Source organism: Octopus sinensis, linkage group LG1 (assembly GCF_006345805.1).
Source record: "Octopus sinensis linkage group LG1, ASM634580v1, whole genome shotgun sequence".
NCBI lineage: Eukaryota > Metazoa > Mollusca > Cephalopoda > Octopoda > Octopodidae > Octopus > Octopus sinensis.
This window is the reverse complement of record NC_042997.1, coordinates 92,644,193-92,664,192: the sequence shown is the minus strand read 5'-3', so window position 1 is coordinate 92,664,192 and position 20,000 is coordinate 92,644,193. Positions and strand designations below refer to the sequence as shown.

The window sequence follows — 20,000 nt, the reverse complement described above, 5'->3', positions numbered from 1 at the left end:
AACGCTAGGTAACAATCACCAGTCATCGTCTATCGTTGAATATAGAATGCACAAATTCCTGAAGACAAGAGAAGGTGAATTGACGGGCTTTTCCCAAACCACTCTAGGGTTATCTTCTGAATAATAGAAGTAGTTATGGCGGTCGATGTGACCGGAAACATGGAAGGTCACTTCATCAGAGAAAATGAGTCGATCAAAAAATCTGGAATCTCTAGCTTCTGCCAGCATTCCCTCACAAAATTCGACACGTCGAATAATCAGTGACATGTAGAAATGATAACAGCATGCATCAAGAAACTACAGGACTAATAGACACATATAATTGGGACACATAAAGTTGGGGCACTAATTCTGGCCTACCATAATTCTATATTATAACACTATAATGTTCTTAACAATAAAATCAACCTCTCTGTCTGTATATCTACCCTCTTTATAATGTTAGCAATCGACATGGAAATAAGTATATGTATTGATAGAAAACCTCTATGAATGGCTGAAGATTGCTCAACATTTTAAAACTGATGTAATATTTACAATGTTTAATAAAATGATGTAGCATGAAACGATCGTACCAAATTACCGAAGATATTCTTATTGCTTACTTTGATTATATATATAAGTGCAAGCGTGGGTGTGTGGTACGACGTTTGCTTCCGTCACCGTTAATTAGTTTCAAGCAACACTTTACATAATGCCAACAGTGTCCCTTCCTCTTTCCCTCTCCATCTCCGCCATACGTCTTGATCTATCTATCTATCTATCTATCTATCTATCTATCTATCTATCTATCTATCTATCTATCTATCTACCTTCATATCTATCTATCTATCTACTATCTCTATCTATCTATCTATCTATCTATCCATCTATCTATCCATCTATCTATCTATCTATCTATCTATCTATCTATCTATCTATCTATCTACCTTTATATCTATCTATCTATCTATCTATCTATCTATCTATCTATCTATCTATCTATCTATCTATCTATCTATCTATCGATTTCTTCCAAATGCATATACGGATATTTGTTTATAGATGTGTGCCAATGAAGTTCATATCACAACCACTTGCTTTCATTTGCAGTCGCATCGCATCGCATCTTCGACAGTGTTTTGTTGCAGTCTTTTGTCGATCTTGATGTTATTGCAAAACTGTAAAGAAACTGACAATCCCAAATGCGCACGCGCACGCATATGTGTGTGTGTGTGTGTGCATGCGTGTATATATGCGTGTGAGTATGTATTTATATATATGTGCGTGTATATGTATGTGTATATATGTGCGTGTATATGTGCGTATGAGAACGTTCTCTTTGCATTTGTTTATGTCCATTAACACACACACATACGGACGCACACGTACACACACACACATACATACACACACGCGCGCATACATGCACGCACACCTGTAAGTGTGAATGTATGCATATATATAAATATATATATATATATATATATATATATTATATATATATATATATATATACATACACATATATATACACATATATATATGTGGTGGTATGTATATGTATATATTCAGCTAGCAAAACTGAGTTGTACCTGTAATTCAAAAGGCTGGCCTTGTCACACACTGTCGCAGTGAAATCTCCCTAAGAACTAAGTTAAGAGTACACACATGTCAGTGGTGTGCTCACCCACTTAATTTCACGTGCAAGCTGATCAACTGGAAACCCCGTCCTCGTAACCCACGGAGTACCCGTTGTTAAATATATTTATGTATATGCATAAATGCACACGTATGTGTGTGTGTGGTGTGTGAGCGTGCATTTTATCTATTCATGCAATTTAACAACCGCCAATACAACAGCTTATTATCGGTGAGCTGGCAGAAACGTTAGCACGCCGGGCGAAATGCTAAGCGACATTTCGTCTGCCGTTACGTTCTGAGTTCAAATTCCGCCGAGGTCGACTTTGCCTTTCATCCTTTCGGGGTCGATTAAATAAGTACCAGTTACGCCCTGGGATCGACATAATCGACTTAATCCGTTTGTCTGTCCTTGTTTGTCCCCTCTATATTTAGCCCCTTTTGGGTAGTAAAGAAATAGGTATTTCACCCGTCGCTACGTTCTGAGTTCAAATACCGCCGGGGTCGACTTTGCCTTTCATCTTTTCGAGGTCGATGAAATAAGTACCAGTTGGGTACTGGGGTTGACGTACTCAACTGTCCCCCTCCCCACAAATTCCACCCTTTGTGCCTATAGCAGAAAGGATTATCAACCATGTAAATAAAAAGGGAAAACTTGGAATTAAAAACAAAAGCAAGTACATTAATATCAACGCCCAAACACAAACATGCACACACTCGCACGCACGTAACAGATATTTATACATATGCATATACGTCTGTATATATGCTATACATACATATACATGTGTGTGTGTGTTTCTGTATGTGTGTGTATATGTGTGTGCATACTTCAATACTTCATAGTCATTATCGCCATTCTACTCGTAAAAGTTGCATAAACATGCACTTTACCAAAAGCTATGGAGTGATTCTTCAGTTTAATGCTAAATTGATTTTACATATATTACATATATTATATATATATATATATTCTATATATATATATATATATATATAATTATAAGGGTAGATCGTTATTAAATATCGATGTTATCAGGTGGCCAGCAAGGGAATAAAAACCTTCATGAATGTATAATTATTATTAAAATTATAATTTAGGGTATCTAAGAGATACCACCACGCTGGAAATAGCAGCCAAAACTTGACTCTAAAACCCTAAATTATAATTTATATATATATACATACACATACACGCATACATACATACATGTGTACACGCATATCTATTTATATGTGTGGGTATTTATTAATTTGTTTTTTCACTTACCTTTGGAAACGAGGAGTAATAGATGTACCATGGCAAAGTAAAGTACTTGCAATTTGACTTGTGTCATTGCTGCTACTTCTCAAATTTATCTTCACCGTGGTAAGTTTTAATTCCCAAAGAACAGCCGTCGTTTGCTTTTTAATATCTGTGGACAGAAAACTTATTCAGTATAAATGGTAAAGGAAGGGAGATAGAATGTTTAGAAGGGAGAAATCCCCTCATTTGTATTCCGATTATACGTGAAATAATCTCCACCCATTCCCAAGAAGGAAGTGAGGCAATGAAATTTTAACATTTTTATTTCATTCTTCTATTCCTCACTTCTCTCTCCCTTTTTCATCAAATCTCCCCCATCCCTGCTGAATATAGAGGATGAGAGATTCAGATTTACGTGTGTGTGTGTGTGGTGTGTGTGTGTGTGTGTGTGTGTGAGTGTGTGTATGATCGTATGTATTTCTGTACACACGCATATGTACACATGTATCATATATATATATATATATATATATATATAGATATATATATATATATATTATATATATATATATATACATACATATATACATACATAATGCATATATACACACACACGTGTGTGTGTGGTGTATAATGCATGTATGTAGGTATGCATGTATGTGTATATATATATATGTACGCATATATATATATATATATATAGAGAGAGAGAGAGAGAGAGGTAAACATACATATATATATAAAATTATAAAGGGTAATATATATAAGGGTAAAGGGTAATATATAAATATATATTCTTTTATTCTTGTCATTTGACTGCGGCCATGCTGGAGCAACGCCTTTAGTCGAACAAAACAACCGTAGGACTTATTCTTTGAAAACTTAGTACTTATTCTATCGGTCTCTTTTGCCGAACCGCTATGTTACGGGGACGTAAATACACCAACATCGGTTGTCAAGCGATCATGGAGAGACAAAACAACAGACACCTAAATACACATATACACACACATACATATTATATATATATATATATATATATATATATTATATATATATATATAATATATACATAGGCGCAGGATTGGCAGTGTAGTAAGAAGCTTGCTTCCCAACAACATGGTTCCAGGTTCAATCCCACTGCGTGGCACCTTGGGCGAGCATTTTCTACTATAGCCTCGGGCTTGCCAAAGCTTTGTGACTGGATTTGGTAGACGGAATAAATTTCCTTTCTGTGTGACATAGACTCATAAGACCGGTTTCCCGTTTTCCATGCGTATATATATATTTTACCCCTAAACAGGTCTCTCGGAGGATTACTCATTTTTGCCAGCTGAGTGGACTGGAGCAATGTGAAATGAAGGGTTTCGATCAAAAACACAACACATCGCCCAATCCAAGAACCGAAATCACAATCTTCGAATCACGAAGCCACTATAATACATACATACATACATACATACATACATACATACATACATACATACATACATACATACATACATACATACATACATACATACTTGCTTGTTTTAGTTACTTGACAGCGGCCATGCTGGAGCATCGCCTTTAGTCGAGCAAATCGACCCCAGGACTTATTCTTTGTAAGCCTAGTACTTATTCTATCGGTCTCTTTTGCCAATCTGCTAAGTTATATAGACATACACCAGCATCGATTGTCAAACGATGTGGGGGGGGGGGGCAAACACAGACACACAAACATATACACACGTATACATATATATATATATATATATATATATATATATATAAATATAACCTAAAGACAAATTTAAATTGCTAATAAGCCACAAACATTATTTTATACAAACACACATATATCTCACACACGCACACACACATATATCTCACACGCACACACCCACGATCTCACACACACACGAACGCACAAACACACACGGATGCACACACACACATACACACACACATATATATATTCATTCTCACAATATATGTGTTTATGAGCGTATTTGTATATATATGGTGGCGCGTACACATGATTATTATGAAGTCATTCCACAATTTTCAATTCAATATTAATTTAGTTACGTTTTCATGATATTAATACCATTTATGTAAGAATTAATCTAGAAAAAGCATTTAGGAAGCTGATGCACCTACATTACCGTCGTTCTTTAGAAAAAAAAGAAGAAAAAAACTTTATAATTGTTTAAAAAATTATTATTACTTCAAACAAGGCGGGGAGCTGGCAGAATCGTTAGCACGCCGGAAAAAATGCTTAGCGGCATTTCGTCCGTCTTAGTGTTTTGAGTTCTAATCCCGTCGAGGTTGACTTTGCTTTTCACCCCTTTCGGCGTCGATAAATTAAGTACTAATAAAAAAAGTGGTGTCGATATAATTGAGATTCCACCCCCTCTCCCAACATTTCAAGCCTTGTACCTATAGGAGAAAGGATTCCTACTTCAATATTTCGGCGTATAACCAGTACAACTAATGTAAAGATATATCGTTCTGCAGAAGTGTTATGGGTTACAGAAACTAATGTAATTTAGGGTTTGACTGAAGACGTGCTACAGTGCATATTTCTAGACCTTTAGAAATTCATTATGCTCTGTATAATAATTAGGAGCGATATGTTGAAAATTAACAATCTTTTAAGATGTAATAAATTCTTTGAATAGTCTTTTTGAAGGAAGGATTCCATCATATACAGAACCGAAGTTATACCTAAAACTGAAAACACACACACACACACACAAACACAGACACACACAAACACAGACACACACACACACACACACACACACACACACACCACACACACACCACACACACGCACGCACGCACACACACATGCTTTTTAACGTGTGTGCGTGTGTTTGTGTACGTGTGTGTGCGTGAGTCTATTTTTATGTGTACTATAATATATATATGTGTGTGTGTGTGTTATGAATATATATATATATGTGTGTGTGTGTGGTATGAATATATTATATATATATTATATATATATATATATATATATATATATATATATATATATATATATATATATATATATACAGATATATATAATATAGTTGTGTGTTTATGTGTATCCATGGTTGTGTGTTCATGTGTATATGGTCGTGTATATACTTTGTGCGCGAATGCACGCGCGCACACACACACATACACGCATGTATACATACGTGTGTGTGTATATATACACATGCACGCAGACGCTTAGATACGCGCGTGCGTGTATTGTTCAGATGTGTACGTGCGTGGGTGTGTATGTACGTAGGAGCGTGCGCGTAATTTATCATTTCAACTTTATCGTGGTTTGTTATGAAGTGAAATTCCATTGGGACGTTCGCCCTTCTTTCCCCTCACTCTCTCCAACAGCGACACAACTTTGATATTTTAGATTTCATCATGAAATGATACAAGGTGTAATACCAATGTAATCTATTACAAGTAGATATAACCTTAAGAGGCTCTTACGAAGATTTGTTAATGATTTTCTTTGTAATTATTTAAGAAAATACATGTGGGACAAACAGCATCCATAATACGATATTTCCAAGTTTAACCTTGCATAAAATATGCTTACATGATAACTGCATGACGAATATTAAGAGTAAGATGTAATGTTACCATCAGGGTCGGGTTTAAGCCAATTAAACTTGTTCAAATTGGGCTCCGCACCAAAGAAGGTCCCGTGCACAGCGAAGAGGCTATGATGAATGTTTAGTATATCATTGTGGATAATGGTGAAACCTCAAGTCCTCAATGCTTTTTGGCTTCGCTAGCGTACTACACAAAGCATAAAACATCAAATCTTCAATCTTGTAGAGTAGAGGGTCCTACTGACAATTCTGTAATTGGGCCCCGCACCAACTAGCACCACCCCTGGTTGTTATGTGGTACCATGTTTCTGGCAAGAAGGTATACTCTAAAGCGAGCTGGTAGAAAGGTGGTGAGCTGGCAGAATCGTTAGCACGCCGGGCGAAATGCTTAGCGGTATTTCGTCTGCCGAGTTCAAATTCCGCCGAGGTCGACTTTGCCTTTCATCCTTTCGGGGTCGACTAAATAAGCACCAGTTACGCACTGGGGTCGATATAATCGACTTAATCCGTTTGTCTGTCCTTGTATGCCATCTCTGTGTTTAGCCCCTTGTGGGTAGTAAAGAAATAGGTATAATCTAAAGCAAGGACCTCTTTGATTATTATTTCATTTTGGTGGACCCCCATAGCCATTCGATGTTTAAAAACTAGATTTAAAGAAACTTCCAAAATTCTTATTTTGCTTTTCATACATTAACTTGTCTAGGTTGAACTATGTAAAGTAACAGAGAGAGGAACCTAGTTGTTTATTGCAATACATACCAATACATACATATAAAGCAAAATTTATTCTGGGACCCTTAAAAATTCCCAATTTACTATTTTATTGTGTAGACCCCAAAAATCTTATATGGACCCTCAGGGGCCATATGATCTCCGGCTGAGAACCACTGCTCTAGAGAATCAATTCTTGGCAAGCCAGAGTAAATAGCCTGGATAGAGAGATCAACTTTTCTTGCATGATTCGTACAATGCGTAATGATAGAAAGATAGAACATCTGTTAATCCAGCAACCTACTTGAGTTTACTGGACATTTATGATATTGGTTGTAGTTGTTGTTACTGCTATTATTCCTTTAGCTCCAGGTCACCTCTTTTCAAGCACGCCTATGAGATAATCTCAGCCTCAACCCTAACGTTCAAGTCATTACCATCTTACCTTTTTGTCTTTATATATATATATATATATATAAAAGAGCAAAAGATGAAAGATCATATATATATATATATGATTTTTCACCTTTTGCTCTTTTGAGTCATTAGACTGGAAGCACTTTAGTCAAGCGAATCGATTCCACTACTTATCACACACACACACACACACACACACACACACACACACCACGCACACGCACACACACACACATATACACACATACACACGCTCATATGTATATATATATATATGGCGCCTGTTACTTATTCTATCAGTCTCTATTGCCGAACCACTAAGTTACGAGGACGTAATCACACCAATCCCAGTTGTCAAGCGGGGGTGGAGGCCAGCCACACATGCACGCACGCACACACAGACACACACACGCGCGCGCGCGCACACACACTCACACATACACACACACACATGACATGCTTCTTTCAGTTTTAATCTATCAAACCCGCTCACAGGGCTTCGTTTGGCCTGAGGCTAGAGTAAAAGGTGCCCCGCAGTGGGACTGAACCTGGAACCTTGTGGTTGGGAAGCAAGCTTCTTACCACACAGCCACACTCGTGCCTTATATTTTTACATTACAATGTATCTAGGACTATATTATCAATGTAACAGTTCTTAAGACGATATAGTGTGATTGGAAGGAAATTTGGCTGTCATTTCTAGCAAATCAAGTAACCAAGGAGAGGCACTCGTAATATGAGTTTCTTATATGAGCGGGTGGTCAGCTGGTAGGCAGAGTTACAGCAATAGAATTTACACAGTATGTATTACTGCTACTCATTTTATCGATTTCCACAATGTTAAAGGGTTAATCAGGTATAAAAACTAGAATAGATGTTTAGTGATAAGTTGCATCATCTTCAAATCTCGGCACAATGCCAGCAATTTAGGGGAAGGAAAGTAATTTGATTACATCGACCTCCTTACTGCTCAACCGGTATTTATTTTATCGACCCCCGAAAAGGTGAAAGGTAAATTCGACTTCGGTGGAATTTGAATTCAGAACGTAAAGATGGACGAAATGCCGCTAAGCATTTGTCCAACGTTCTGACGATTCTGTCAGCTTGTCACTTTTCATGCTAACGATTCTGCCAAATCGCCGCCTTTCATCTTCAAATGTATTAAAAATAAAAGTAAATGACGTGTATGTTAATACATCGTGAAATGTAGAAGAGACTAATATTTTGAGATTGGCTTTTCGCCGGATAGAAGATTCAATTGATTTGAAGAGACTTGGGCTCAAAAGGCATAGATTCGAAACTAAGTATTACATGAAGTACTGTATATTCAGAACATAACTGCTGCCATCTTAAATGTAATATTCGGAAAGGTTAAAACGACAATAGCTTACGAAACCAGTAAAGTGCTTGACAAAATGGTGTTTGGTATTTAGCTACATCTTTTTAAGGGTCTTCGTTCAAAACTCAGCCGACGTCAACTTTGCCGTTCATTCTGACAGTTGATATAATAAGATACAGGCGGTGAGCTGGCAGAATCGTTAGCACGCCGGGCGAAATGCGTAGCCGTATTTCGTCTGCCGTTACGTTCTGAGTTTAAATTCCGCCGAGGTCGACTTTGCCTTTCATCCTTTCGGGGGTCGATAAATAAGTACCAGTTACGCATTGGGATCGATCTAATCGACTTAATCCCTTTGCCTGTCCTTGTTTGTCCCCTCTATGTTTAGCCTCTTGTGGGCAATAAGGAAATAAGATACATAGCAATATTCTGAGGTTTGTTCAATCGCCTGTTTATAAACCTGGAGCTTGTGCCAAAGTGAAAAATAATTATTGTAAATCTTTTGCTACCTTAAGAAAATGATAGTTGTAATACAGTCAATCATAACCGCTAATGAATCGGTATGGCGAGTGTTTTTAGTCAGTCAAATTTACAACTACGACCCAAGAGTAATATTGGTCGAACAAAACGTTTACTGTTTATATAATGTTTATTAATGAAAATCTACGATAAAACATCATCAGCTAAACTATACAATTTTGTCTTGTGTAACAACAACAACAACAACAATAATGATAATAATAACAACAAAAACGATGATGATGATGATATAATAATAATAATAATAATATAATAATAATAATAATAATAATAATAATAATAATAATGATGATAATAATAATAATAATAATATGCTTTCTAATTGATGTATCAATACCGGCAGATGACAACGTGTCTCTAAAAGAATGGAGAAACTCTCAAAATACAAAGACCTGGAAATAGAGGTAACCAGAATGTGGAATCTAAAACAGAAACAATCCTATCATAGTAGGTGCATTAGGCATGATAAAAAAATATTCAGACAAATACATAACAAAAACACCAGGACTTACAAACACATATAACATACAGAAAATTGCACTATTAGGCACTGCACACATCCTACGCAGAGCACTTTCCATACAATAACCATCAGAGCATCACAACAAATCACAGCACATACCCAAGGCACACAGAGCTGCGCTCGGTAGTGAAGTGAAAGCACGCTATAAAAATAAAACTACTGAATGATAATAATAATAATAATAATAATAATAATAATAATAATAATAATAAATAATAATAATAATAATAATAATGATAATGATGATGATGATGATGATGATGATGATGATGATGATGATGACTTCTTTTATTTTTAAACAATAATCATGATGATGATAATAAAAAAGGGACGTCAGAAACATCTAGATAACATCCCAGGAGAATTATGTCACAGAGAAATCCAAAAGATTGTGTTGATAGGTACTGCCCACAGCCTTAGAAATCCCTATCAATTTAAATGTCTGCGTTGTACTACATGATGATATTTCACTACTACCCCTGCCACTTCCAAACTCCAAGGTTTCAGTCCTATCTTACTCTTCACAGGCCTTAGGACACTGGGTGTGTCTCGGCAAGTGATTGTAACAAATGTGCAGATAAAATGTAAAGAAGAACAACAAAAAGAAGAAGAAGAAGAAGAAGAGAAGAAGAAGAAGAAGACGAAGACGAAGAGGAAGACGAAGAGGAGGAGGAAGAAGAAGAAGAAGAAGAAGAAGAAGAAGAAGAAGAAGAGGAAAAAGAAGAAAAGAAGAAGAAGAAGAAGAAGAAGAAGAAGAAGAAGAAGAAGAAGAAGAAGAAGAAGAAGAAGAAGAAGAAGAACTTAATAATTCTATCTCACAATATTTACTTAATAATTCTCTCGGCTGTTTCATATTTAAATAATACCTTTAACAATAACACAAATTGAAGTACTGAGACTTTTTTTTTTTTCTGAGGATAATTATTATTAGAATTATTCGTTTCAACGAATACTGGATCTTTGGATTCGACTGCATTATTAACGTGCGCAAAATTCAGTACTCAGCCTTTAAACCTTGTAGAGTAAAACCACAGAGATGCCCGTGTGTTTGGATAAATTCCTCTGGCGTGAAGCAAAGAGAAAGTTGACGTTTTGGGATTAATCCTGACTCATGATTTTCAGTGTGTGTGTGTGTGTTTGTGTGAGTGTGTATGCGTGTGTGCGTGCGTGCGTGCGTATGTATGTATGTATGTATGTATGTATGTATGTATGTATGTATGTATGTATGTAAAATAAAATAAATGCGCCCTTTTAAAGTCTAGCCAGGCTCATGGGCCCGATTTCCCGGTTTCAATGGCGTATGTGTTCCCCAGCTGGACGGGACGCCAGTCCATCGCAGCGTTACTCATTTTTGCCAGCTGAGTGGACTGGAGCAACGTGAAATGAAGTGTCTTGCTCAAGAACACAATACGTCACCCGGTTCAGGAATCGAAACCACAATCTTACGATCATGATGCTGACACCCTAACCACTAAGCCACGCGCCTCCACTATACATATATGCATGTATGTATGTATGTATGTATGTATGTATGTATGTATGTATGTATGTATGTATGTATGTATATACCTTTTTACTGACACAGACCACCCCAAATTTCCTTGGATCAGCAGCAGATTCAGAGGAGTTCGTACCACATTAGGCAAATACGCATCTGAAATGCCGCCTCTCAAAAATTCCACCCGGAGTGGAGCGCACCATCCTTTCAACTTCGCCAGTATCTCGGACGCTATTACTGGCATAGGATAAAAAGACAGTTTTTAGTGCCAGAATAAGAAAAAAACAGTGCAAGTCAAATGAATCAACAGTCTCAACTGATAATATGAGAATGAACATTGAACTTATGAAGTAATCTCCACTCCAGTACTCATTCTTTACATTTTATTTGACATAACCAAACACAGGTCCGCAAAGAACGATAGCATTTTAAAGTTGCATTCCGTCACTCATCACTCCTTTGTACAGTTCGTAGGCGAGAAGACTGAGAACATAGAAGAGAACGTTGTTTTTCGTATAATTGTATCACCCAACTGCACACTCCATAAGCTTATTTTTAGTTTTTGTTCTTTAATTTTTATCCTCAATCCTCCAAATTTATTTTCAGTGAAAAACACGCGAGCATAAGTTTAAATAAAAACTATTCGAAATCTTTGAAACATTAAGATATTATGGAACTAGACAAATAGTTTACTCAAGACTGTGAGAAATCTATCTTCAAGTGATATATGTTTACAAATCACCCGAAGCTATAATACAAGGCGTCACTGTTTTTATTTATACGAAATACAATGGCGACCCGTGGGTTGGCTATATTATTGAATTCATCTCCTACATTGCAAACAGATTTTCAGTGGAAAGTCGACAGATATCAGCTTTCGCTTGAAAAGTTCAAATGATTAACCGAGCCAAAGTTTTTCTTTTGTAACTTGTCACGATACAGAAAACAAGTGGGAATATTGCTTTAAAACGTGTTTTGTAAGGGAATATAGATATCTTAGTGTCGATAATGATTACATACTTAGATACATATAAACATCTATATCTATCTATCCGTATGTCTGCCTATACATACATACATACATACATACATACATACATACATACATACTACATACATACATACATACATACATACACACACATACATATATACATACATACGTACAAAAACCACATATAAAGCGTCCATACACGCATGTGTGCACAAGGTGCAGAATATATATATATATATAATATATATATATATATATATATATATATATGCATGTGTGTGTTTGGTAGGAAGAGAATATCTCAGTCTTTTAATAGCGCTCCACTTCAAACTGATATAAAGTCATTGTAACTACACATCATTGGTTTGGTTCCTCATTACCTTTTGAAGCAAGCATACTAATTTCCATATTGTATACTTATTGTCGTGCGATCATATATTTCGCTACAGTATCATTGATTAAAAGCCTACTACATTCTGGCACCTATTATATCGACTACAGTACGAACTTCTCCACCCAGAAAAAAAAAAAGAAAAACATCACTCCAGAAAGGGAATTCCTTTGTTATTTTGACCAAATCAGCGATTCTGCTTTTACTAAGTAAAGGGGCGTAACACAATAAAGCAAGGCATTTTTCTCGGTGCTTTAAAAATCCTGTCATGTGTCGTCACTTAATGGAGCATATACTATAAACGCACATTTGTATCTTTTTCTTAACATGCATTATACCAATTCTAAAGCAAATGTTTGTTCTTTCTTACAAATTGTACGATTAACTTATTAAAGATACATCTTAACATATGTGGTTTCGAGCTACATATTTTAGACTTTAGGTTGTTTTTTTTTAAAGAAATTAATGGAAAAATAAACTTTACGCCGGTCTCAGCGAAAGTATTTAAAAGCATAAACGTTTTCAAAAAAAAAAAAAAAAAAAAACTCACACTAACACTGATGTAGAAAATCAAAATACACGTGAAAACATATATAAATCATTTATTAAAACAGATATAAACTAATAAAGTTTTCAAAAATATATTTTCGTGCTACGTCGCTTTTCGAGTTAAATCACATGTTTAGGAATTAATAGCGACGTCAGTTGAGGTATTCCTATATTTTCTTCCAATGTGAACATACTGTTTTCACTTATTAGTTATACCGCCAACTCTACAATTAAACAGAAATCAATCACGAATGGAATTTCGTTTATTTTATTCTCATCACTTAATTTTCCCGTCCATCAAGATCGTAAGCTCTTATGTTACCTGAAAGATATCAAATACTCTGATTTATATATCAGGAATGTTTCACCAAAAATACTCTATAACGATGCGCCCTCATTTAAAACTTTTGCCAGACATTTAATACAATTCTATAATCATCTTCAAGAAACCTCTCTTACTACATCTTTTAAAGGCAATGGAAACAGTTATTCATAAACAACCACGAGAAACTTAAAATTTTCCATCTCTTCTCTTTCTCTTTCACTCTTCTGGCTCTCCCTCTTTCTCTCTCTCCTGTTCTCTCTCTCTCTTTCTCTCTTTCTCTCCCACTTTCTCTCTTTTTTCTTTCACTCCCTCCTTTTCTCTCTTCCTTTCTGTCCACTTCGCTCTCCTCTTATTTCTGTAATGATTATCACCGATGCTTCAAGTCGCCCAGTTGACACGACCCACTCCCTATTGCTTTAAGACTTTAATGGAAGACAAAAGAGCCTCGCTCATAATCTTTTCATAACCTTGAAGACTAAAATGAAGAAGAAATCATAGTTCACTGATTGTTATTGCAAGAAGAAGCTCATCAAGCTAGTCAGTTTCAAACCAGAAAACTTGTCGGAATACTTGCAGAGAGTACGATAGTCCAAATCTGTAATGATGATAGATTCTTCACTGACTGGTACTAAGTTCAATTCGTCCAGTACTAATGTAATAGACCGTGTGGCACGTGTCCATGTGATTGATAGTCAAATAAAAGAAATTAATGGAAAAATAAACTTTACGCCGGTCTCAGCGAAAGTATTTAAAAGCATAAACGTTTTCAAAAAAAAAAAAAAAAAAAATCACACTAACACTGATGTAGAAAATCAAAATACACGTGAAAACATATATAAATCATTTATTAAAACAGATATAAACTAATAAAGTTTTCAAAAATATATTTTCGTGCTACGTCGCTTTTCGAGTTAAATCACATGTTTAGGAATTAATTAGCGACGTCAGTTGAGGTATTCCTATATTTTCTTCCAATGTGAACATACTGTTTTCACTTATTAGTTATACCGCCAACTCTACAATTAAACAGAAATCAATCACGAATGGAATTTCGTTTATTTTATTCTCATCACTTAATTTTCCCGTCCATCAAGATCGTAAGCTCTTATGTTACCTGAAAGATATCAAATACTCTGATTTATATATCAGGAATGTTTCACCAAAAATACTCTATAACGATGCGCCCTCATTAAAACTTTTGCCAGACATTTAATACAATTCTATAATCATCTTCAAGAAACCTCTCTTACTACATCTTTTAAAGGCAATGGAAACAGTTATTCATAAACAACCACGAGAAACTTAAAATTTTCCATCTCTTCTCTTTCTCTTTCACTCTTTCTGGCTCTCCCTCTTTCTCTCTCTCCCTGTTCTCTCTCTCTCTCTCTCTCTCTTTCTCTCCCACTTTCTCTCTTTTTTCTTTCACTCCCTCCTTTTCTCTCTTCCTTTCTGTCCATTTCGCTCTCCTCTTATTTCTGTAATGATTATCACCGATGCTTCAAGTCGCCCAGTTGACACCGACCCACTCCCTATTGCTTTAAGACTTTAATGGAAGACAAAAGAGCCTCGCTCATAATCTTTTCATAACCTTGAAGACTAAAATGAAGAAGAAATCATAGTTCACTGATTGTTATTGCAAGAAGAAGCTCATCAAGCTAGTCAGTTTCAAACCAGAAAACTTGTCGGAATACTTGCAGAGAGTACGATAGTCCAAATCTGTAATGATGATAGATTCTTCACTGACTGGTACTAAGTTCAATTCGTCCAGTACTAATGTAATAGACCGTGTGGCACGTGTCCATGTGATTGATAGTCAAATAAAAGAAATTAATGTTTAAGAGAAGTGATGTTTATATTTCAAACCCTAACCAACAGATTATATAATTAGTGTTCAACTCCTGTTTGATCAATATATTCAGTTAAAACGTGACCCAGGAGGAATTCTAGAGAACTAGATGCTAAGGGGGGAAAGGAAGAAGAAAATTTAATGCAGGATTCTTAGGTGAATCACAATAATGTTGACGAGGCGTGGAGATGCAGGAGTGTCGGGTGGATTTGGGTAGGCGCACAGAACTTGCTAAATCTGAGAAACTGATAAGGTAGGTGTCTTAGAACATTTGACGTTGTTTGGCATAGAATGAAGACTAAATACTTTGCGGGATTATTGTAAATGCAGATTTAGTTGGGATGAAATACACCGCTAATGCAGATAATTACTTTTAAGGTATCCTTACTTTATGGGATCCTATTTATTTATGAAACTTGTATGTTCTGTTATCATTGTAGCGAAGTAAGTAAATTCTAAAGGAACCAAATCTGCAATGCGAGTTCGTTTCCTATTTAAAGCCATTTCGCCTTCGTTTTACTTAGATACTCCTTTGTTAGGAGTATGAATTCAGACTGAGGCTCGAAGAGCCAACTGAAACTGTTAATGTCATTAAGGAAAGTATGAACACGACAGCTTAAAATGTTTCTCCTATAAACAAATTGGATCATTATTTATTTATTTATTATATATATATATATATATATTTGCGGGATATCACTTCAGAGAAAGAAACTCACGCAATTCGATTTCGATTTTAATCGAACACTAAATCATTGTAACAATTTACCTGTTAGAAATAGTTGACGAGTCTCTCTCGAAATCATACCCAGTCTTCAAAATGGGAAGCAGTGCACTGGGTACTGTATTCCTGAACACCCTCAAAAAGACAGGACGACATTTGTTCATAGATGTGTTTCATCAGGGCTTGTGTAAGTCTAAGCAACGAGTTAACATAAGTCCTATTAAAAGTCAAAAGAAAGTGATTCTATAAAGCATGATAGAATCAATTTCCGTTCATTTCTTAATCAGACACATCTGTCAAAGAGTAAATTAGTCTTAATGATTCCATTACAGTGTCTCCTAAAGCTATTCATCCCGATGGGATTTGAGTTAAACACAACAAATCAGCCAACGAAACACTTGACAGAAATCTCCCTCTATTTCTAACATGGAATCGTTACTAATATGGCACCAATTCATAGAAGTTGGAATGAGCCACTGGAAGTGAAATTAACTTTAGCATATCCACAGCAAAGAGCCAGAAGCTGGACACGACCCAACAATCTGTTAATTGATACGATGATGATGTCATAACTTGCCCAGATAAGATTTTGCTTTAAAGACATATGAGTTTATAATTTAAATCCTTGACCGCAATTGCAAACCATATCTTCTAAATAGAAGGTTAATCTTTAGTTAATCTTTTTTCCTCTTGATCATAGTTTCTAAAGACATAGTTCAAACTATATACTGCGGCATAATGAATTAATATTTGTTTGAAGAAACTTCTTTTGAAATGGAAAAGGTTCCCATGCCTTCAAATCACAGGTCAATCGTATTGTTTAAAAGCGAATGTTTGTATAAAAGGAATTAAGAATCTCAACTATTCAAAGTGATGACACATATGTGTCACGTAGATATAGCACAACTGTCTGGCGTTATCTGATAGACGACACTTGTCAATAATGGATGCCAATAGGGAAAAGACTGCACAGAATAATACTGAAACAACATAGAATATTTCAAGGCTAAACGAAAACATGAGTCATACACGAATCATAAAGCAATTTTTATTTAATACTTTTAGTGCTTTATACAGGTTTAGTCTCCCCACCCCTAACTATGTTTATTTATGTTATAGCTTTACATAATGGAAATCTCATGGAATTTATTAACCCGTGTTTTAATAACCCGTGTTTGGACCTACTTACTATTGATCAGTACTTGAAATGAGAGAAAACAGCTCATCTATGGAATGAGTAGAGAACCAATCAGTATCAAATCTAATGTTTAGATATGTGTAATTAGTTTTCCAAATATTGTTCTAGCTTAACTTTACAACAGAGAACGGCACTCAACAATTTCTACTAGCACATTGCCCTTGTGCTGTGTACGTGACAGTGTTGTGTAAGTTAACGAGTATTTTCTCGGTTTTTCAAGATCAATTTAAAGTACTTCGAAAACCTGCTATAATTTCATACATTAACTACAGAAGAAATTTCTGTAGTTAATGTATGAAATTTATATATGACTAGCAGTATCGCCCGGCATTGCTCGGGTTTGTAAGGGAAATAACTATATAAACATTTTTAGTGAGTTATAGCAAAAAAATAGCAAAAAATGCATTAAAAATGGAATAAAAAATGATGGTAATTTTTTTTTTAATCGTTGACTCATCGTAGACATTTTTAGAGAGTTACTTCCCTTATATAATAGCGAAAAATGTATTAAAATGGAATAAAAAATTATGGTAATTTTTTTTTAAATCGTAGACTCATCGTAGACGCGCGCTAATACCCAGAAGGGCTCGATATGAATCACGGCTATAAGATACCCGGTTTTGGTTACACTGCACCGCAAAATGTGGGAGTAGTTAGGAATCTAATTCGTAGGAGATAGACACACAACCTTACTTTTATATATAAAGATTTGTGCAACAACTAAAACATTCGGTTGTGCAAATTGTTTGCACTGGAAACCTGCCCTGTGTGGCGGTAATTGCCATTTTTGTGGATCTGTTTCAGCTTTTTTAGCGATTTCTGTTTTGGCGACTTCAAGCCATGAAGTCGTTGTTCTAAAAGAACGCTGGTCTCCTTGACAACGCATTACGACGTTGATTTCCTTACACTCCCTTCCCCACAGCTTCACGAGGGAAGGAAGAAGGGGGAGAAGCAACACAGGTGCAGATGTGAGCGTGGACGCCAACTCCGCCGCCATCGACACACGAAAAAATATGCATTAAAATGGAATAAAAAATGATGTTAAATTATTTTTTAAATCGTAGACTCATCGTAGACGCGCGCTAATACCCAGACGGGCTCGATATGAATTACGACTATAAGATACCCGAATTTGGTTAAACTGCACCGCAAAATGTGGGAGTAGTTAGGAATCTAAATCGAAGGGGACAGACACTCACACAACTACAGTTTTATATATATAGATATTATTTGTGCAACTTACTTCTCAAATCAAAAATGCTTAATTTTGTTCCCTTTCCCGATAAGTCTATCTATCTATCTATCTATCTATCTATCTATCTATCTATCTATCTATCTATCTATCTATCTATCTATCTATCTGTTGCAACTCACCTTTCTTTCCTTTGCTCTTTATCTCTTCCTGCTATATACGTGTGTGCGTGTGTGTGGGGGGTGTGAGCGTTTGTGTGCTCGTGCGCGTATACGTATATAAATACTCACACACACCATATATAATATATATATATATATATGTATGTATGTATGTATGTATGTATGTATGTATGTATGTATATATGCATATATGTATATATATATATATATATATATATATATATATATATTATATATAATATATATATTATATATATATATATATGTATGTGTGTATGTACGTATGTATGTGTATACACACATGACACACATACGTACACACGCACACCTCCTCCTCATCATCATCATCATCATCATTCATCCTTTAACTTGACAGACTTCATCAGTAAGCGTTCCGATAATGGTATTTTTATCATAGGTACACAGGAACTAAAAATATAACCAAATATAAAAACTCGAACACCATCATGATTATATCCGCTATTCCCATCTACACCATATCCCATGACCGTTAATAGGATATCTTTAACAAGACAAGATAAACATTGTTACTGATTTTCGTAACGTCTTACAATAATATTTCTTTAATGTTTTATAAGCTCTACCTGGAACAAGCTATCCGAAAAGCAAAAATGCCGTCGATGAATTCACCATTAAAGAATGTCTACGTTATGCCAGTTAATGCTATCAGGAAGTAAATTTTTCTACTCTACTACCAGAGACTGCGTCACAGTTTCAATTCTGATTTAAAACCGCTCCATTTTACTCATAATGGTAATTGTGGAAATGTGAGAACGTCACATTATCCAACCTCAAAAGCACAGTGAAGTGGTGCCTGAACAAAACAATGTGCTCATCGCACTGTTTCTTATCAATCTTAATTAATTGGAACAGCGATGCATCACCCTTGATTTAATTTAAGAATTGTTTAATAACTATTCCTCCTCTGGATTAAGGCTTAAGTTCCATTATTGGAAATTATTATGCTTTCCATTTAAAGTGTTTTCGTGCTTACTGAACTAATATTTATGTGATGCTTAAGGCGGCGAGCTGGCAGAAACGATAGCACGCCGGGCGAAATGCTTTGCGGTATTTCGTCTGCCGTTACGTTCTGA

General features: G+C 35.6%; 1 protein-coding gene across 1 annotated transcript in view; it reads right to left on the bottom strand.

The window, feature by feature from the left end:
• LOC115216991 (U-scoloptoxin(05)-Sm1a) overlaps nt 1-20,000 on the bottom strand; it is an 80,235-nt gene that overhangs the window by 30,935 nt on the left and 29,300 nt on the right. The window contains exon 2 of the mRNA XM_029786504.2: nt 2,891-3,035. Within this exon, the coding sequence (XP_029642364.1) occupies nt 2,891-2,957 (67 nt within the window). The 5' untranslated portion in view covers nt 2,958-3,035. The remainder of the gene's footprint in view (nt 1-2,890; nt 3,036-20,000) is intronic.